The sequence below is a fragment of the Malurus melanocephalus genome, unplaced genomic scaffold (assembly GCF_030028575.1).
Source record: "Malurus melanocephalus ecotype Western Australia unplaced genomic scaffold, MMel_1.1 scaffold_81, whole genome shotgun sequence".
In the NCBI taxonomy this organism is placed as follows: domain Eukaryota; kingdom Metazoa; phylum Chordata; class Aves; order Passeriformes; family Maluridae; genus Malurus; species Malurus melanocephalus.
The window spans coordinates 331,901-353,070 of NW_026623313.1; the positions used below are offsets into that span (position 1 = coordinate 331,901).

The 21,170-nt window shown below is 55.0% G+C and overlaps 1 protein-coding gene across 1 annotated transcript; it reads right to left on the bottom strand.

Annotated features, from left to right (window-relative positions):
- Positions 1–1,305: 1,305 nt before the first annotated feature.
- On the bottom strand, positions 1,306–10,002 carry LOC130574356 (motor neuron and pancreas homeobox protein 1-like). Its single transcript, XM_057367541.1, has 3 exons — positions 9,567–10,002; positions 2,301–2,461; positions 1,306–1,821 (listed from the first exon to the last, which is right to left on the bottom strand). The coding sequence occupies exons 1-3, from the start codon at positions 10,000–10,002 to the stop codon at positions 1,507–1,509; spliced, it is 912 nt and encodes a 303-aa protein (XP_057223524.1). The 3' UTR covers positions 1,306–1,506.
- Positions 10,003–21,170: the final 11,168 nt, after the last annotated feature.

Below are 21,170 nucleotides of genomic sequence, written 5' to 3' on the forward strand. Positions count from 1 at the left end.
TCCATCCATCCATCCATCCATCCATCCATCCATCCATCCATCCATCCATCCATCCATCCATCCATCCATCCATCCATCCATCCATCCATCCCCATTCTTCACTCTCCTGTCACCTGCTTCCCCTGCCCACCCCTCTGTCCCAAAAGAATTGCATCTGTCCCCCTGGCCCGGGTACGGCCCCCCAGCCACTGACAGACTTTTCCCAGCCTTGCAACATGTGACAGCCCCACACCAATGCTTACCTGTCCCTTCCATCACTGACCATCTGCAAGAGGTGACYCAGGATTCCACAGGGACTGCTGCCCTTCGGCAATTCCCACCCCCACCACAAACCCCGGCACAAACAGCCCTCTACTCTCAGGGGGATGGGAGGGGAGTAGGATGTGGGACAGGAGGGACACCATGGTCTGTGTGGGAATGGGTCACCCCAGCCCAGCCTGCCCCACTCCCGCAGCCCCACGTGCACTGGAGAGCTGAAGCAGGGTTGACTCCTTGGACTGGCCCCTCTATCTTCATGGCCATCTCAGCACCCCAAGGGAAGACCCAGTAAGAGCACAGGAAGCATGGGAGATCTCTAGGGCCTTCCAGGACCCTCTAGCATCCTGTGAGGACAAAGGCAGCCTGTTACTTGTGGCGAGTCAGTGCTTAACCCAAGTGCTTCTAGGGAAGTGGTAGAGGGTGCCAGTTGTCATCCTGCTACTGAGGGTTGATTTGAGTCCAGTCAGAGTGAGCAACATCTCAAGAGCATAATGAAACAAGCCCAGAGAGGAACTGAGACAAGTTAAGCATCACCATGGGAAAAGAGGAGCTCACCATAACATTGAGCCTTTACAGCCTGAGCACTTTCCTACCTCTGCTCCCCCCTCCCTTATTTGGGGCAACTCCACACCAATGCAATTGGGCTAACTGCAGCATGGAAAACAGCAGCAGCTTTGCTTCACACGACTGTTTTGCCCTGCAAATTGCACACCCTATACCAGGGATGCTACTGGTGTAGGAGGAGACAAGGCAGGCTGGCATGGAACCAGGGCATCCTTCCCTGCTCTTCATGCCACCAAGGGGAAGAACAAGCTGGCACCACACCGGGATATGCTGCTCCAGGCAGTTAGATCTGCAGGAAAGTGGCAGTACAGTCAAAGAAGAAACCAGGGTCTCTCTCTTCCAGCTGTGCCAGCAGGATGCCAGCTGTGCAAGTTTGCTCTCCCCACCATTTTCCCCAGGGAYCTGGTAGGACAGCGCAGTAGCGGGAGTGGGGCAGGGCCTCCCATCTCCTAAGGAAAAGCACAGGCATMCAGATAACAGCTTTATAGGGGAGGGATCTGGGGACTCCTCCAGATACACACAGAGGAATAATTACAAGTTAAATAGGATCCAAACACACATAAGTTAAAGGGTGGCAGGTGCCCTGCAGCCCCCTGCTCCTTCCAGGCGCAGTCTGTGTCTGCCAGCAAAAAGACCCCCCACAACACAGCCTGGCCCCTCTCCTTGGCTGGCTCCATCTGCCTTTCACAACACAGAGCTGATCTTCCTCTCCGTGGCACCCATCTCGTCGTCCTCCTCTTCCTCTTCCTCGGCCCCTGAGCAAGACGAGTCCGGCCCATAGCTCAGTTCAGCAGTGCTGTGGTGCAGGAAGCCCGAGTCAGGGCTGTGCCCCACAAACTCGGGGCTTTTGGCAGCTTGTCCCTGGGGCTCACTAGGCAGCAGCTTCTCGCAGGTTTTGCTGAGCCCTCGTTGCTTCTCAGCCTCCGCCTGAGCCCCCTGYTCCTTGGCCTTGCGACTCCGCTTCCACTTCATGCGGCGGTTCTGGAACCARATCTTCACCTGCCAAGGGAAAACCCCCAGGGGAGAGGATGTACTCTGCCCCATCCTGTACCACTCACCCACTYACCTTCCCTGCATGGAGGGTCCCCCCAAAACCTCTTCATGGTGCTACATGTTTRCATAGAGGCTGAGGTTGTCATGAGGAGAGCAATACTGTGGGCTGTTGCTTTCCCCCCGTCCAGCCTCCAGCCAAGGATGTGCACAGGGATATTTTCATTTTAGCCCCACAAAAAGTCTCCTCCCACCACATGCTGAGGAATGGGAAGGCTCTGAAATCGAAGTTGGGGGTGCCACTTAAGAAGAGGAGTAGTATTTGTGGGGTGCCCTTYGCAAGAGCAGAGCCTGCAGCCCACCAGGCAGGTCTCTGCACSAGATGCCCTGGAAGGGGCACTGATGGGAGCATCAGCATTGTCCATGACCTTGACTTCCCCCATGGCAGCTCCACAGYGCTATACTCCATCCCCCCAGGGCCAAGGTACCTGTGTCTCAGTGAGCATCAGCGACGTGGCCACCTCAAAACGCTTGGGTCTGGACAGATACTTGTTGAGCTTGAACTGGTTCTCCAACTCCAGGAGCTGTTGGCTGGTGAATGCTGTGCGGGGCCGGCGGCACTTCCCCATCAAGCCAGACTGTGGGGCAGCTGCAGAGCAGACAGTGGGTGGGGGTCAGGGGACAGCAGATCTGTAGGGGGACAACCCCTCAGCAAACCCAGGATGAGGAGGAAGGTGAATGTCTCCATCATCTCCCACCCCAATAATAGCTTTATGGCCTGATAGGAACCAGAGAGATACGTTATCAGGCCTCGGTGTACAACTGGGATCAGTGCTGTGACCGAAATTAATTCTCTTTTTTTATTGCTGGGCCGCACAGGTGGCAGCTCAACGGCCAAGGGCTGCGGTGGGGCTGTCCGTGAGCTCCACTATCTCACCTGCAGCCCTTGAAGGCAGAGCGGCACTGAACCAGGAGGCAGCAGGAACAAAGGGACCTTTGAGAGTCCAGCATGGGGTGGCTGCCGCACTCTGTTTGATCCYTGCTTATCTCCTTTCCACTGGCTTTATTGTCCCCCTGGGGTTCAGCTTTTACTGCTTCTCCCAGCACCACRGCAGCAATCGAACCCAGGGGTTTGCAACTGGGAATAAAGTGCTGGAGCAGCAGGGAGGGATGTGGGGGATAGTGCAGGGCAGGGGGTGGTGGTGGGCACTAATGTGGAAGGTCCTTGGCACATCCCTGCTGACCCATCTTGGGCAACCAGATGGAGCATCCTGGCCCCAAAGATGTGCCCTGCTTGGCAAGAGCCACTACAACTCACCCACTTTGCTGGGCATGGGACACCATTCACGTTATCTCCCCCAGATTCCAGCTTTGATCCCAACCTGCTCATCTCCTGAGGTGTCCACCTAGCCCTTCACAAACACAGTGATGACGCATGAGGCAGGAATTTATGGAAGAGRCATGACCTGATCACAACATGAGTTTGATCCCAAGTCCCTGGATGCTGGGTGGGTCAAACAAATAAAACASAGGCTGGGCTGGGGCTGTGCAAACTCCTCACGGGAGCAAGACAAGATACAACCCCTTGTTGTGCCTGTAGCTCCTCAGTGCCAGGAGAGACACCCTGTGRGACCCACCTTGTAGCTACCAGCCAGGTAAATTAGGGACTCACTGAACACTGTGCCAATGGTTCTGACATGTATGATGCGTTATTTTGCATATGACACATACTCAAGGCTAAAACCAAATGAAAGACTCAAAGGATTCCCAGGACAAATACAGATGAAAGATGTCTCAGCTCTTCAGTTTTCAGCAGTCATTTGGTCTCTGACTGGCCATGGATGCTGTGGCTGTACAAATCCTCGAGGGAGACATGGGACCAAACAAACCTGTGAGGGCTTCCTCTGGCTAAGGAAAGGAGGTGTTATGGGAACCAGTATCTGCAGGGATGGGGCAGCCCAAGCTTTGCAGCTCCTCAGGGAGGGAAAGGCCAGRGATGCATCAGAAGGAACTGGAGGGGAAATTCAGTCGCTCTGCTGGTGAGGGGCATAACACAAAGCAGCCCCAGGTAGTGCTCAGCAGCCACAGGACTCTGGCTCCCAATGAGCCCCCTTTGCWGACAGAGACAGGAGGGTGGCTGGAGCATCTGGAGCCCCAGAGTCCCTCCTGGCAGCAGAGACTGCACTGTGCAGGTTGGCTGTACCAGGTCAGGGAAGGATCCCCCTCAGCRGTTCCTCTTTCTGAGCATGGTCTGTAAAAAATATTTTGGGGAAAGAGAAGGGAAGACGTGCCCTCTCAGCATCTAGTAATCTGGGAGTTCTGTGCTTTCTGGAGCTGGAGAGTCCAGGGGTGAAGAAATATCATATTCCCAGCCTGAATTCCACCTCCAAAGCAGAGAGTCTAGGGCTCAGCTCCTAGGATATTGTGTCCCAGCTTCAGGGAGCACAGAAATCCTTCAGTTCACCATTAAATGCTCCTCTGTGCCTCCTCTGGCAAGGTCATATGTGGTCGGACTAAAACCAGATGTGGCAAGAGTAGAGGCACAGAAGTGCATCATAGAMGAATCTCAATCCCAAAAGCAGTGCAAATTTTGTCTGTCCGGCTTCAGAGGATCCTGGAAGGYAGCTTGCTTTAACAATACCCTCTCAAGGGACTCAGTCTTCCCCAGGTAAGCTGCTGAGGACTGCTTGGTCTAGCAGGGAAGAGAAGAGCAGAAAGTTATCCAAAAGTCAAATCCAAACAGGATGTATCCCAAATAACCAGCAATGCAGGGGACTGATTTCTGGAGCACAGTCCCACTGCCAGCCCCAATTTCTCCTTCTCACTGTCCAATTCAGGTCCACTGCAGTGTGTCCATTACAAATATTGTACAGACTCTGACTTTCTTGGAAACCCACTTTGCCTCCTGCCACTGTGCTGACAAAAAAAACCCCAGTCCTCAAACTCATCTGTGGTGCTGTCACACAGCTCAAGGCACCACTCATCCAATGYCCAGCCTACAGAGGTGTGGCTGGCCACCTAACCTCTGCCCTCCTCTGACAATACATCCTTCAGCAGCTATTATTATCATCACCACTGCTCCCCATTGTGCCTTGTTCAGGATTTGACCTGCACCCTAGGCGGGGTAAAGCCCAAGCTAATACAGCTGACTTAAGCTACCCACAGCAGCAGGTTTTCATGGACCTGAATGACCAACATCTCTGGCATCAACTCTGCTTTTACYTTTCCTAAAGGGCTCTAGCTCCTTTGTGCGGAGACAGTATGAGGGAAGAGGGTCTGCAGTTTCTCACTGGGAAAGGAGAAAAGGGAGGAGGTAGAAGTTGACACCGAGGGAATGAAGCAGGTTCCAGTTTTGCATGGAAAGAGGAAATTGTGCCTTGTGGCTGTTGGTAGCTCCAGCCTGTTCTGCCAGTGTGCAGTCCTGTCCTTCCCTGTCCTGTGGCAGGCTGTCACATGGACAAAGAATCCTCCCAAGGGGTGCACAGCAAGCAACCCCCCAAGGCTTACCACCTCCAGTCAGTGTCAGCTGAGCTCTGAACCCATCCCTATCACAGTCAGCATCTCAGAATAGGCCTTTGGGAWGGCTCTCCACCTTACCCAGCTTCTACCAGAAAACCAGTGACTGCCTCAGCATCACACCTGTGCTTCCAAAGGATTTACTATCTAGTCAGCCATCTCCTCCAGCACCAYGTCCAGGATCAGAGCTTGTCTGAACATCCCTTCAGCCTGGCAGGGCTCRGACCCCTTGATGGGTCCCTGGCATCTTGCTGCAGTGTCAGTAAATAAATTGCTTGGCCTGGGGCCAGGAATGCCCTCTGAGTCTGAGGCCAGGAGCTCTGCAAGGCAGCTGCCTCCTGGATAATTAGATAAAGCTTATAAAGCATTGTTGGTTTATTTGATACAGTTCCGTCTACTTGATAACAAGGGTAATCCTAGGTTGTTATTAACTCACTTGTTTTTAATTTGGTTTGTTTAACTATATAGTTCACTTAACTTTGTGGTCTGGCAGATAAAGGAGAGGAAATTAACACCGTGACTGCTTTAGGAGTGTTTTCCCAGATGTCAGAGCTGGAAGGGAGAGAGGTGGTCGCAGCATCCATCAGGGTCAACAGCAGAGGCTTTTCCTGACTTGCCAGCAGCCCTGGCCATTATCCGTGAGGCAGCATGTGTAAGGGCACCTCTGTTAGGCCTTTGCTTGCTCCACTATTAAACCTCGACTGCTGCTTGCCAGCTGTTTCTCAGGCCATATTTCCTGCTGACACCAGACCAACGTACACCTGCTGAGCCTTGGAAGGCATTGCTTTTTGAACAGTTTGATAAGACTTATCCTGCCTGCTCTCCTGGCCCAGCACAGCCCACCAGCAAGCTCTCTGCCATCAAGGGCAGGATCTAATCTGGGCTCCAGGCCATCAAGTTAGTGAGTTGGTGATGCAAGGAAGTGGTGTGTGAGGAAAGCCATCTAAGCACCAGATCCCCTCAGAGMTCTTGCTGAGAGTCTACAGAGAGCTGTACGTCACTGCTCCCCACTCCTACAGCTCTCAGCTGCAGTGGGTATCTGCACTTGGCTCCCACCATGGTACTGCATTTCCATGCTGACAACCAGGGCAAACAAATCACAGCTCCCAGAAAAACCAACAGGCACAGGACTCCAGTGCCAAATACTCCCCCTGTGTGGCTCAGGATGGGCTCAAAGCCCCAGGATAGGGACCCAGGCTGGGGATAGCGGAACATGGGCAAGCAGCATCCCTGCTGTCTGCAAYAAGGACACGCCTGCTCCTGCACCCAGGCCTTCCACAACCCTCTCACTCCGCATTGCAGCAGAGGCAGCCAAGCACTGCACGCAGCTCTGCACAGGCAGCTCACTAGGGAGGCACAGCACCCACCTGCCTTGCACCTGGGGCACTGCTCTGAGCAAGCCCAGCACCCAAACCAGGTTCCTAAGGATACTAGCTGTCTCAGATGATCCCCCTGGCATTCTACTTCCCCACACACAGGTGATAATAGGGAGAATGTGTGCAACACATACCCACATAGCTTGAAGTTCATGGGCTCTCCCGCTGCTTCCYCCACCCTGTCCCCAGGARATCAAATTAGACCACACTGCAAAASATCTCTAAAYATTTATTCTAGAAGTTAGTCCTGGGATTCTCTATAAATAAATCTCGAGGGTGATCTCCCCCTGGAATGATCCATAGTATGTCCTAGGAGGCTTTCAGATTCATCTCTTACAGCATCTGTCCACTGCTGCTGGGAGAGTTACACATGGCTGGCACCAGCAGCACTGGCACTTGTACTCAGCCACTCTGGAAACTTCAGCCAGGCAGGTCCGTCCATCCGTCTGTCTAGGCTGGTGGTGGGACAGGGTATCCCACAAACTACGGGCGGCCCAGAAGCCCCGTACCAACAGCAGGAGGCTCCTGCTCAGCCCACTGCCCTCAGAGAGATGAGGAGGGGCTGTGGAGGCAGCACACACTAGGCAGGTGCYCCTTCCTGTCCCTGTTTACCAACACCACTGTCCCTGTCCTACACCATGGTCAGCACATGGGGCAAATATGAGCCCAGACACAGCCGTAACATGCAGCTGAGGCCAGCCCTGGTARCTTCAAGGAGAAGGCATGCTGCAAAAGAACCTGATTTCAGAGCTTCAGTGAGCCCACAAGAGCAAGGGCTGAAGACACACTTGAGAACCCTAGTGTTACCAATGCACAGAAATAAAGGTCTGAAGATGGGTGAGATTCTGTCCTGCATAACAGAGGATTTTCTGAAGAATTTAAAGGGAYGCTCTGGGGAGAAAGAATTCCCACTGCAAAGGGCTCCCCAAAATTTKGAACAAACACCTTTTAGTAAGGACATGGACTGAGACAGTGATCACTCTGATTTAAAAATGTACAGCTTGGGCAGCTTTCACTGCATCYTTGTTACACCTCCACCTGTCTACCCTGCTTTGGGGTCTCCAGAACTCAGGTAATACCTGGGTCAGAAAGTGCTTTTCCTCCCTCTGAGCATCCATAGGAGACCTGTTCAGTGTTTCTCACAAGACCCATTGAAATGCTGGTACAGTGCATTCTGCAGAGCTTCCTTCACAAGTTGTTCTCATGCCTTTAATTTGGGATTTGTTTCCTTTTGGATACAACCAGCTGTAGAGCAGATCCTTTAAAGAGGAATGGGGCTGATGCACAAATAYCTCTATATTATCCCAGCCAGATGCTGTGCTCAGGGCTACAGGAACAGATGCAGTGGAGCATTCCCACTCTGGTGAAACACAACCCTGTATGAAGCTCTCAGTGTGCTGAGATACACAACCCAGGATGCTGAGATACACCAGACCCTTCAAGGATAACATGGCCTCTGTAGAAGAGCAGGAAGATGTTTCACCCCCTAACGAATAAAGATTCCTATTTTCTTGTCTTAGTGACACGTTTAATAGCACTGAAGCCATAGCACTGAAGGCTTATTCTACACCTCTAGATTCACAGATGGACCTTTCGTAAAGTCAGGGGAAAGCCAAGTAAAGGGAGACMGCGTGGGGAAGAAAACGGCCTCTTTCTCTTTAACCTGGCCAGAAATAATTTGAGGTAGGAGTAATAAACGGGATGTTTCACGTTAATTCTCCATCCTTTTTTGCACTATTATTCACCCAGCCCTTTTTTGTTATTATTTTATAATATTATTATTTAAMTACTTAATAAATATTTAATAAATATTAAAATATTACTTAAAATACTATTATTTTGTAAATGGGCTTACAGCTTTGGAAAGTACTATGCTCAGCTAACGAAACTGGATACTCTGACAGGGCTTTATCAACCAGCCACTCTTGGTTTAATGCCCATCTTTCACTGACCAGCACAGGGCAGGGTTCAGGTCACACTGCCGGGGGTGCCAGCGACAGTCCCCAACGGGACAAGTGCCTGAAGACAATTCTTGTGCCGTCCGTGCCCTGCAGGACCCTTCCCACCCGTGGCCCATCACAGCAATGCGGGATTCGGTGCGTGCCCGCTGCCCTGGTCGTGCCCACCAGGAGGGACTGGGGCAGGRCTGGAGCCGAGCACGCTGTTGGGCTGCCCGGAACCCGCAGCTGCGGCCAGCGATGAACTCACCGGCTCCTCAGCACACGAGCTGAGCGCCACGATGGGCAGGACCCGGAGCCCCGGTCCGGCCGCACATGCAGCGGGACTCGGGCGGGTTCGTTCCCAGCCGCACCGGGAGGGATTTATTCGTTTCCCGGTGCGGGTTCTTGCCGCCATGTCTTTATTTTCGTTTCCTTCCCGCCCCGGAGGAGCCCAACGAGCCCCCAGCGCCGTGCAGGGCCGGCAGCCTGGATCGGCGCGGTTCGGCTCTGCCGGCAGCGGTGCGGACACTGCTTCTTGGGTCTGTCCGGCTGGAACACCGGACCTGCGTAATGCGAGACTTTGCCCTTCCGATCCGTTCCCCAGGGCCCCACAGTCCTCGGAGGTCTACGGAGGGAGAGTTACATTCCGCCCCCCAGTAGTGGGATCCCCCCAACCCTGCCAGGATGGGAAGCGGGTCTGGGTACAGGAAAGAGCCACACATCGGGTGAGCCCAGAGGGCTCAACGCCCCTCCGGACTCCCGACCTGAACCTGGAGAGCCTTGACGGGGCGGGTTCAGGAAACCTGAGCCCCGGGTTGCCGAAGGGACCCGCACCCTGATGCGCCGGCGGAAGCCCCCGGGGGTTGGAAGGGACGARAGCCGTGTTCCGCCTGACGGGAGGCTCGGTCCCCGGGTCACTCACCGTTGAAGTCGGAGAGCCTCGGCACCAGCATCCCGGCTCGGATCCAGTGCTCCAGCGGGAAGGAGCCGGCCACGGCCGCCTTCAGGTGCTCTGCGCCGGGCGGCGGCAGGTGCGGGATGCCGGTGTAGGCGAACGCGGGGTGCTGGCCCCCCAGGGACGGGAGCGGGTACACGGCGGGCGGATAGAGGGCCGGCAGGGCGCCGAGCCCGGGGCCAGAGAGCTGCAGCAAGCCGGGCTTGGGGACGAAGCCGGCCGGGGCGAGGGGCGCAACAGCTTGGGGCGCCCGGGGYGAGGGGGTGTCGGAGCGCCCGGCGGGACCAGGGCTCTCCGCGGGGCTCCCGGGGCTCAGCCCCGGCGGGGAGGTGCTCCGCGCCGGCTCTTCAGCCAGGAGTGCTTCGATGCGGAAGTTTTGGGACTTCTCCATGGGCTTGTGCATGGCCCTGCCCCGTGCGGAGCCGTCGAGCTCCCCGGCGCCCCACCGCTCCGCTGCCAGGGCACAGCCCGGCCGGCCACCCCGGGCCAGCCCCGGCACCGGCGGGCATTCACCCGCGGGGCCGCGCCGCGCTCAGCGGGGCTGCCCTCGAGGGCAGCCCTCCTCTCCGCTCCGCCTCCCAGGCACTCGCTCGCCCGACGGCACTGGGGTGGGTTTTAACCYCCCCCTCCACCTGCCCCAGCTCCCCATTGGCTCCGCTCCGGCCCCCCGCCCCGCCGCCCTCCCCACCGGCCGCCCTCTTCCAGCTTCCTCAGCCCCCGGACACAGCAGCGGGCTCACGCCAGGGACTGGCCCGGGCTATTCTGCCCCTTCCCTAGCCYCTCCACACCCAGAGGTCCCCCCAGCCTGCAGGACCCACTGCCCAGGGCGCTGAGCCCATCACTCTGATCCAGAGCCCCRTGGCAGGGAAGCAGGTCTGTGGTTGCAGTGGCTGGAGGAGATCTGGACACACTAGACTGAGTTCAGTGCAGGCAGGCAAAGCCCTGCTGGGCTCCAGTGCTGGCTTGGCACCGTGGAGCCCCTGGACACTTGGAGGGCAGAGTGCTTAGCTGGGAGGGCAGGAGAGGCGCTCACTCACCAGCAGGCTCCTCTGCATCCTGTGCACCAGCGATCACAGCCAATGCCCAGCTGTGCTGTTTCCCGCTGCATCACTGGAAACCAGGGAGAGCTGAGCTGGACACACACAGGACCAGCACCCTCCATCACCTATGTCTGTCCAAGATGCCAACACAGCAGCTGCAWGCAGGCAGATTGTTACTCATTTGCCTGGTCTTACCCTTCCTAGACAAGACACGGCATGGAGAATGTCACGAGGGAAGGATAGAGAGGAATACCTTGGCTGCTCTGGGAACTGTGGGTGAGCAGCAGCAGAGCTGCCCCAGATCCTGTGGCACTGGCTTTCAGGGAAAGGCAGAGTGCATGTGAGTGCTTTAGTGATCTGCGCCATCTGTGTCTCTGGGTCCCACTTTTCTGTGTCCTTCTGACACAGTGAGACAAGCCTCTGCTTTTCWGTGCCCTATGGTGGATCCCGCTCTTTAGAAGTAGGGCAGGGCAATAGCAGCTGMCTAAATGTAATAATGGCTGAAGGAAGTTCCTCTCACTGTATTTCTTCTCCCTTCAGCATTTCTGGCATTACTCTATTCCTTGAGCARGAGATGAGTCCACCCCACTGTATTCTGTGTGCCACACAGGCTGCAAGCAGATACCCGGAGAAGAGAAAGGCAGAATCATATGGGACTTTCCTCAGCCTTCTATGCTTTCTCAGCTCAGTAAACTCAGGGACTTCTCTTCCCTGTGCCAATAGCCTGGTGTGGAGCCTGCTGATCTCCCTGCACACACATCACCCTTCTGCTGCGAGCTCCAAAGGTCCCACATGTGCAAAAACTTCCTCCTTCTGTTGCCTGAGCCCAGCAACAAAGAGCTTCATTGGGAGACCCAAGATTTTGTGTGGGAACAGACACATGGTAGCCCTTCTCTAGATGCATCCCTGGGAGAGAGGGCAGGAATCAGCTCCATGGAAAGCTGGAATTGCTCAGAAGGGGATTTGGGGTGGATGTCACCCTATGGTAATACACCTGACTCGGCCAGAAGATACTGAAGGTGAAACAGTGCTCCTTTCCACATCAGCTCAGTTTTGCCTGCTGCCCCACCCTCTCTGCCAACAGGGAGGCTGTAGAGCTCCCCTCTTTTCCYCCCAAGTCCATCGCCCCTGCTTTCCCAGGACGCAAACCAATGTCCTGCAAGCTAAAGACACCAAGCACTTGCTCTCCCTCCCCATGTGAATAACCAAGCAGCAGACATGGACAGGGTAGGAATGGAGCAGACTGACTCCCAAGCACAGGGGGAATCTACAAGAAATAACTAGGGAGCAGAGAGCACAGTGAAGGCAGAAGAATTCTTCTGCAGATCTACAGACTACACAGCGAGGGAGAAGCCACCAGCTCCTTGTCAGAGCCCTCAGGACTGACTCCAAGGATTGCARTGGTTTGTTAGCTCTGCACATGGAATGTGCTTTGAGACCTCATGCAGAGACTGGGGCCCAACAGAGAAATCACCACCTCAGTCACCACCACAGGAAAGCAGACAGGAAAGCAGACAGCCCAGGTAACTCCTGGCAAGCCCTGAGAACGTTTGTGACTGTGCCCACTGTAGCTCAGGCAGTGGGAGCAGGATTTGAATGAGGACACTGGGTCACAGCACTGAGCCTTACTGTGCTCTTGGGAGTCCCCTGCAATATGCAAGGAGGTTTTCCAAAGACAAGCAACTCCCAYAAGGATCAGCAGCCCATGCTAGTGCCCCGTTCACTGATGCCAGGGTGATGCCAGTACAACCCGCCAAGCTGCAGCCTTTGAATGGCACAAGCAAGAAATCTTTGCTGACAGAGCCATAAAACCTGGGTGGAAATAAAAAAAAATAAAATAAAAAAGAAAATCTAGGAAAATTGTGGAGCAGTGATGAGCGGACACATTTGGACCAGACCCTGAGACCGTGCAAGAGGGTTGTCCAGGATGGGAGCAGCTGGCACACAGCCCGTGCCATGCAGGGCAAAAAGATGGAATCCAGGGTTGTGTGCAGGAGAGCTGGGCTGGRTGGTGGACAGCAGAAGGGGCAGGATGCAAGGCAGTGATAGATGCCAGGGTGCTGATGAGTTCACAGTCTGCAGGGTCGTTAATCAGATCAGAGCTGGATTAAGGTGTCCGGGGTCTGATTAGCTTCATTTCCCGCCTCAGGAAGGAGGGAACTCTCTTTCCCATCAGTCAGGTCCTCCAGTGACAGCTCACCTGGTTGCTAACTAAATCAGAGGGCTGTAATAAGTGAATGTGACTGTGGCCTRGCCCCCTACCTCTGCCCAGCATCCTTCTGCAGCAGGAGGGTCTAAGGCAACCCCGAACATCAGCCACAGGTAGCAGACCCCAGATCCAAACAGAGAAAAAGCTCATTCACTCAGTTTGAGGGCTTGGGGCACTGTGGACAGAAACCATCCCAACAAACCATCCCAGTTCAGGATGAAGTGGAGTTTAAGGGAAGATGTTCCCAGTCAGCATCATATTGCACCCAGTCCCCCAAAGCTCCCCTGTGCTGRAACCCACACCATCAACATCTCCATTTGTCCCCTCACTGATGCACCTCGTGTTCAGTGTGCCCTAAAGGTACATCCACTTTTAACCACTTAGACTGTTTCAGTCCAGAAAGTGCAGGCCCATGAGAGATCCAGGCTGCCCAGGCAGCAGTAAAATTCCTCAGCTCCCCCACCTCTCTGGGGCAGACCCTCATCACCACATCCCACACTGGGCAATGGGCATCACCAGGAGTGTTCCCATAGCCCAGAGCTTCCTGGGATTCTTTCAATTGCCCAGATATTTTGGGGGGAATTTTTTGGATGTGCCTCAGCTGGACATTCAGAGYTCAGTCCTCCTTCAGTCACCTGAAGGCAGCAGTCCCTGCAGCACCCCTGCACATACATTACACCCTGCAAAGCCTTTCACTGCTGATGGAAGGTGCCCAGCTAGACAACTGGAGCCCTTTACTGTGTCCATAGCCTCGAATGGATTKACTCCATTGTGACTCCCATCCACGTAAGGTCAAGAACCAGGAGTAAAACTAGAAGGGCAACACTCACACAGCCACCAAAGACACCCAGATCTGGTGCAAACAAGTTTTCAGCWGCTGTAGAGTCCTGCAACACTACCRACAGCTTTTCACATACTTCCCCAATTTGCTGCCAGCAATACCTGAGCCCTCAGAAACAAGCCATGTTTGTGGGTCACAGGTAGTATTTGGGAGCACAGTTCAGTTTTACAGCCCCACTACTTCCTCAGTATCACCTTGGGAAGCAACGTAATGTCCCTCAGCAAGTCCAACTGCCCGAAGATCAAAGCTAAGGGTGCCGAGGAAAATCCATACTCTGATAAAAAAATTCCTGACTGGGACCAGACTTCCATTTTCCCAGGATCGAGTCCTCATCCCAGACACAATATTTGATATGACCCCTGCTGGGGTGTCTTGATTTTCACCTAACCCTTCATTCTGGCCATTCCTAGATGAACAGTTTAGCACCAGGTCCTCCTGCCAGCTTTGGGTCACCTCCTGCCTTGAGTCAATAGAAGTTACCTTTGACACTCAGACTGCACAGGAACCAGTGCTCAGCCCATCCCAGAGAGGTGTCAGAAACCCTGATTTCTAACCAGGCCATTTAGGCTTGTGAGTGTTGAAAGAGCTCCCTGTCTCCAAGATGGCTGTACYTGTTTGCTAAGCATTAACTACTCACCAGGTCACAGCCTCCAGAGCTTTCCACCTTTAGAAATTATTTCTTTGTAAGAAACCCACAGTGTRTCAACCTTGTTTAAAGCATCTCTGAGGAAGCAGAGATTTTGCTGCTCTGGACCTCGTACCTCAGATCATCTTGCACCATTCCAAAGTCTGTAGCCAGCTAATGGAGAAATACAGCCTGTAGGCACCACCAATGCTGGAGATAGGATGTAAGCCTGCTTAGAAGGGTTTTACTAGCTCTTCCCTCATGAGAGAGGCTGTAGAAGCATCCCACTCTCATCCCTGAGCAGGCTGAGCCCCTGKTAAGAAGTGTTAGGTGTAAGAGCCCTTTTTTGGGGTGTTCCAGGTTTTGTGGGAGCCCTGACTATTGCCCACAGCAGGATGTTGCCCTTCCCCTGCCCCTTACAGCCAGGCCATCCGCTATCTCCAGAGTCTGGGAAGCCACAGGAGGCTGGTGGGGAAGGTAAATAAACTGCCAGTCCAGTGATGATTTGTAGCTAAATGAACAGTTGAAGTTACCTGTGAGCAGCCTGGGGCCGTTAACCAACCAGATAATAGGTGCTAATCAGCCCTGCAGCGGTGGGAGCTGAGCCCGCCTACCTTGTGTCACATCTGGCACAGATCTGGCACAGCCAGCCCCGAGGTCCCAGGTTGCTTGCAGGCTGTCCCCTCTGCAGAAACACGGGTAGAGGCGTCCACACTGCTGCTATGGGAGCAGAGCAGCTGTCTGCAGAAATAGGRCTTCTCATCTGTCTCTAGGAGGCTCTCCCTGCTCTGATGGTGACAGTGGACAAGTCAGTGAAGCCACCTCCCTGCTTGCTTCCAAGGTCCTGTGCTCAGTCACTGCCATGCTCTGTCCCTGCCTAGATCCCTCCTCATGTGRGTTAGCCTGCTCCAACCCACCACAGAGACTTCCAAGCCAGCCACGGGCTCCTGGGGGCTTCTTCATCCTGGCACATCAGCTGCCGAATCCAACAGGTGGGCGTATGTCCTGGAATGCAGAAATCCCCATGCCATCATCCCCCTGCCCACCGTACCCAACCTCCACCCTCCCTCCACACGGAGCCGCAGGTACCAGYCCCCAGCGAAGGGGTTAACAGGCAAAGCAAACATTGCTCAGTCCCTCCCAGTCAGGCCTCCTGCAGGGATTTCTGGCAGCTGTTTATTTAGCCAAGCAATTCCTCAAATAAGCAGCCTCATCTCTGATGGGACATGGCAAGGCTGAGCAGAAAAACGTGTTAACAGCTCGCACTCTGGAGCAAGCCAGCACAGGAGGGCTGGCAAGGCAGGGAGGGTGTCAGGGAATAGCCAGGGCAGCTCTGAGGTGTCACATCTGTCCCATCCTTCAGGATCAGCCATAGGGCTGCAGGGGACAGGCAGGGGATGCCCTAGGTCTGTTGGCTTCCTGGAATTCAGCGATGCCCTACAAAGGTGCTCACGTGTGGAGACAGAAGGCTTGTCCCCTTGTAAACACATGGAGATGGAGTGACAGGGACACATGGGGATGAAGTGACACATTCACACATGGACTGGAGTGACAGTCAGCACAGATCTATTTCTTACAAGGACTCCCTTGTCATACAACCACGACATTTCCAGTCCTGTTAGCCCCCCATGGCTCTGAAACACCTGGTCCTGAAACATCAKGAGCACACAGCATCCACACAGAGGYCTCCTTCATCCTACTGCCCTCAAATGAGGGACCAGCACCTTGGCTCAATCCTCAGTGTCTGTCCTCACCCCAGGCCTGGTCTTTTGGGGTGTGAGACTGAACATGCCAGCACCTCCCATAGCTCAGCATCATCCAGGAAAGCAGYGAAGTGACTGAACACACAGTGTCCCTCCTGCTGCTTCCCCATGCTCCTACTCCCACTTCCACAGCCCTTGCCCAGCACAGCACTCCAGCTCATTGTGTCRAGTGTCACACATCTCTGGCACAGCCAGGCTCCTCTTCCCCCTGGCACCACTATTGATGGGCACACAGGGGCATCCCACAGCTCTGATTTTTTCTGTGACCTCCACAATCTTCAGTTTTGCCTTCACTGGGTCTTGTCACAAAGCCAGAGTTGCTGTGAGGGGACAGARCCAGGTTTGGGCTATGGGGGTGAAGGAGTGGGGAGKAGGGACRCCCTCAYACACACCASTTTCCCCCCACAAACACAGCCTCAYCTCTTCCCTGTTAATGGCCWTTCCATGGAGTCAGCACCCAACCTGCTCCCAGGGTGACAGGACAAATCAGCTGCTCYTCCCAGGACCTTGGGCTCTAATTAATGTCAGCTCATTAACAAGATAACGGCCATTTATTATCCTGCCTCCCTGGCTGCTGATTAACCCTTTCCCAAGGTGGGGGCAGGGGATGGTGATGCCATGGGATAGGAATGGGGGGAGATGGTGACGTCTCTGAGTGAGACCCAGGGACACCAGGGAGGAGGGAGATGAAGGGATGGGCAAGCAGGACTGCAGAAGAGCCTGAGTGAGCAGTGGATGGGGAAAGGGGGAGTGTGCTTCCCTAAATGTATGGCAAGGGCTCACTGGATAAAAAGCCTTGAAGAAACTACCAAGACTCKTGGGCTCCCCCTGGATTGTCACCGTCACCTCTAGCATATCTGTGCCTCAGTRTCCCCAAGTGTCCCGACCCCAGCCCATGGGGGGCAGTGTGGCTGAGACCTAGAGCTCAGCACAAAGCCTCTGCCCAACTCTGGTCCTCRGCCCCTATTTTGTGCCACACAGACCCACAGGCAGTGGGAAACCACCAGTGTGTCCACCCCWGCCTCCAGAGAAGAAAACAGCCTCAGCTTCATGTTCCCAGGTGCTGGTTATGCCACAGACCCATGGGGCAGGATAATCTATCCTGGGGCAAGAGGAAGCCTTTGACATGCCCTTGACATGGGCCTGGGTAGGGAGTGAAAGAGCAAAGGGGCTGGGGTGGGCATGGTGCCCCCTCCCAGCAGTCCAGCACCAGGCTGGGGGGGTCTAATGCTCTCCATGCATCAATCACGCTGCTCGGCGGCTCSCTATTAGCAGGAGCAGCGGATGGTTAATCAGGCTGAGGGCTTCAGCTCGTTAAGCTGACACCTCTGTTGCGAGAGTGAGACATGGGGGCAAGCAAGGTGCCACTTATTTATTTTCTTCTTTCCCAGGGAATATATTAAACAAATTAAATTCCTGGAGTGTTGGGTCAGCACAGCCGGCTCTGCGCCTGTCCCAGCTCCACGTAGCTCAGCCACGGGGAGGGGACTGTGCTGCTCAGCCTGCAGCAAACCCACGCACTGCTGCAGGGCCCCGGCTCTGCTGTGCCTCCCCTGCAGTAAGACACAGCCCCCCAATTCCTCTGTTTCGCTCCCTGGGCTGTGCTGCAATCGTGACTGCTTGGCAATGCAGAGGATGGTTGGGAGGGCAGATCTTGCAGGAAATGCACTCTGTGATTTCATGTGGAAAATCCCCCAAGAACCTGCCTGTTGTCCCGTAATGGGCTTCCTTGGCCCCAGAGGGGGTGGAACTGTGGCACAGCCCCGGCTGCTTTCAGGGCAGCTTGTCACACTCCCTGGTGGGAGCCACAGCACCAAGGCTTTGCACTCTGGTACTGGGGACATCTGGGCTACTGGCAGGTTGACAGGGGAAGGTCTCACTGCAAGAGGGAGAGCTAGGAGGGATTGCATTTGTTTTTTGATGAAACAAGTGTCCATCACAGGACTGCAGGAGCTGGGCATCTAGAAAGAAACAGTGTGTATCCCAAGAACAGCTTTATGCCATAAACATATGGTGTTGGCCTTAAATTAYACAAAGGCATGAGAACAAGGGCTTTTGCTGAAGCAATGCCCTGCACTGGGCCCATTGCCTGCTTCAGCATCAGTCATTCTTCACAAGCAAGTGCTGTCTCTGCTCAAATTCGCTGAGGGTTGGGATGCTGTTTCCTTGCTGCTGGGCTGCTCTGCTCCATCCCAGCTCCGGCTGTGTTTCAGCCCTGCTCCAGGTCTAGTTAGGTGACAGGGATGGATGGAAAATTCACAGCAAATTAGTCATTAGTCCCTGAGTTGTTTATTTATTGGCCATTTGCAACTCTTCCCTCCATCACCACCATTTCCCTCCCTAYTTTTTCACCAAAGTCAGTGGCAGCCTGTCCTGCGCCTCTGTCCCACCCCATCCCATCTTGTCATCCCCATCCCTTACACYGGTCCCTTCTACCTAACCTCAGTCCTTCAAGTGCCCCTTCATTTCAGGAATGGACCCACCTTTTGCTGGTGGAAGGGTGACTCCCTGGAGGTTAGTGAAGAATTAGAAATAATTTAATTTACCTCCCTGTTTGGGTGCTTTGATGAGCTGAAAGGCCCCTTGTCAGGAAGCAAATCCATCTTCCTCCAGCCTTACATCAAATTTCATTCACTAATTAGAAACTCCTGCCCTAGACCACGCTGCCCCCACCCCGGCCACCCCTTCTCCCCACCAGCACCATTATGAAAATAAATWGTTCCATTAGCTGCATTGTTGTGGCTGTGGGGCCCAGCGCTGGGAGTTATTAGAGCAGGAGGGAGGGCGTTGGATTAAGACAAATGATTTATTACGGAAAAGGACCCTGATTAGATTCTTACTCGTCCTCAGCGTGTGGGTACATACTCACACACCCACCCTACTGATGAGTCCTGCGGCACCACGCAGCCACTCATGGAAGTCAATGTTGGATGGCAGTGGGGTTTCTCCTGGGGCTGTATCCTGCTGGCTGTTCTCACAGTGCTGGGAGTCCCCCGTCTCATTCTGGGATATGAGGTAGTGGTTGATGCCAGCTGCCCCCTGCATTGTCCCCAGCTTCCCCTGCCTGCTTCTCACTTGTAGGGAGGGTGCGGACCACCAGCATCACCCCCAGGTCTGCCAATTCTGCAGCAGGGACCCAGTGTGGGTGCTGACTGTGTCCTGGTGACTGGAGAGGGGCAAAGGGAAGGGAARGGGTGGCTTTGATATGTTAGCTYTGTATGCCACACTACGGGAGCGGGAGCTAAGGCTGCCCCATCAGCAGGAGGGTTGGCAGGGCTCACCCTGTGTGGTGGGAGAGGTTGTAAAYCCCCTCCATGAGTCCAAAATGCTCTCTCCACCTGGCAGATATGGGGTGGGCATGGCTGCAGGCATGGGTATGGTGACACAGGTGGGCATTGCCATGGAAGGCCCATGTCCTGTTGTCCTCACAGTGCTCTGCTGTCACTATGGGCCAAATGCAGGTTCCCCCCAGCTTGTTCCTGGAGGGGACACAGATCAGGGACACAGGGACATCTGGGTGCTCCTGGGATGTAAAGGATGCAAGCTGGGAAGACAGTAATTTGTGGCACTGAGTGGTGATTCTGAAAGCTGGTGGGTGTCCAGTGTGATGGTGGGCAGGTGTCTGCCCAGGGAATAAAGGTGTGTGTGGGGACAGATGTGTGCATCTGTCTGTCTGTCTGTCTGTCTGTCTGTCTATCTATCCGTGGTGCTCATACAGGCACAGCAGGCTGTGGTTGACTCCCAGAGGCTGTTGCCTGCTAGAGCACCTTCATCTCTGCCCAGGAGAATCTGCCATGTGCCGACAGAGGGGCTGTGCAGCACCTGTAGTGGRAGGATGTTCCCAACGTTGCCCTCACTCAGGTGCCACCGTTGAGAGGGGGGCAGGAGGTGTGGGGTTTGGGACAGAGGGGAAGGTGGAGGAGAACTTCGGGGTGCAGCACTTAGCAGTACACTCCACGCACTCCACTGGGGCTCTGTGGGTTCGAGGACAGGGTATTGGGACACCCACGCCTCCCTTCATAACAGCGCTGCAGAGAGCGGGGTCCTGCCCCTGCCCCCGGAGCAGCCGCATTCCGAAAAGCCATCAAGTTTAATTACGCTAATGCCAGCGAGAGCGGGCGGCTGGTAGCGGCTCCCTCTGTGGGCACTCGAGGGAGGGCAGCGAGCAGGGCTGAGCCGGACTGGGCAGCTTCTCCCGGGATTTCTGGCGGGCGGCTATGGGTCGGTCAGCCCTCGCTGGGAACAGGGTCCCTCCAGCCTGCTGTACCGATGTCTGCAGTCACAGGTATTTTAGCGTGCCCTCCCCAGTTTCGTTACATGGGGACCTGATTAGACCCAGAGCTCAGGGACGATGGGGACATACCACAGCCATGCCCGGAGACATTGCCCCTTCTGCGGGACAGGTCTGGCCTTGGAGACCCGTGGGATCCCGCCCACCTCGTGCCACTGAAACCTGTCACAAACAGGGGATTCTTTAGAGAGGCTCCGCTCCCATTCCCCAAGCCACAATATTYCCCTGCCACTCCGTTGCCGGGACCSCAGCGGGCCAGCCGGGAGCGAGCTTGGCTGGCACTGCCACGGCAGAAGGCTGTGGGGCGAAGGACAGACGGGAGAGGCGGGGACGGGGATCATGTCCCCCCTTGTTAACAGCGCCGGATCCTGTAGCCTTTTCAAGGCTCTGAATAGGGGGTGGTACCTCTCTTCTGCTGAATTAGAGGCCGGGGTTGTTGGAGCTGGTTTAACACGCTCAGACAGGGTCGGAGGGATGTGGGGGCGGATGTGCTACCCCAGATGGGAACATGTGAGGGGTGTCTCCTGTCGCCACATGCCCTTCCTCTCCCTCCCACCCACCATTCGTATGGTAATGAGGACAAATTGATGGAGAGACATCCATTGTGGGACCCTCCCGCCCGGCCCTTCTGCCGGCCACCCACCAGCATCCCCATCCATCACCTCCCAGCTGGGGACTCTGCTGGGACCACCCCTCGCCTAGAACTGCCACGCTGGGAGATGGGACTGCTTCGGGCGCTCACGGGCAGTGGGGCAGCTCCCAGCCTGTCCTGTCTCTCCTGGGCCTGAGTGACAAGACAGGG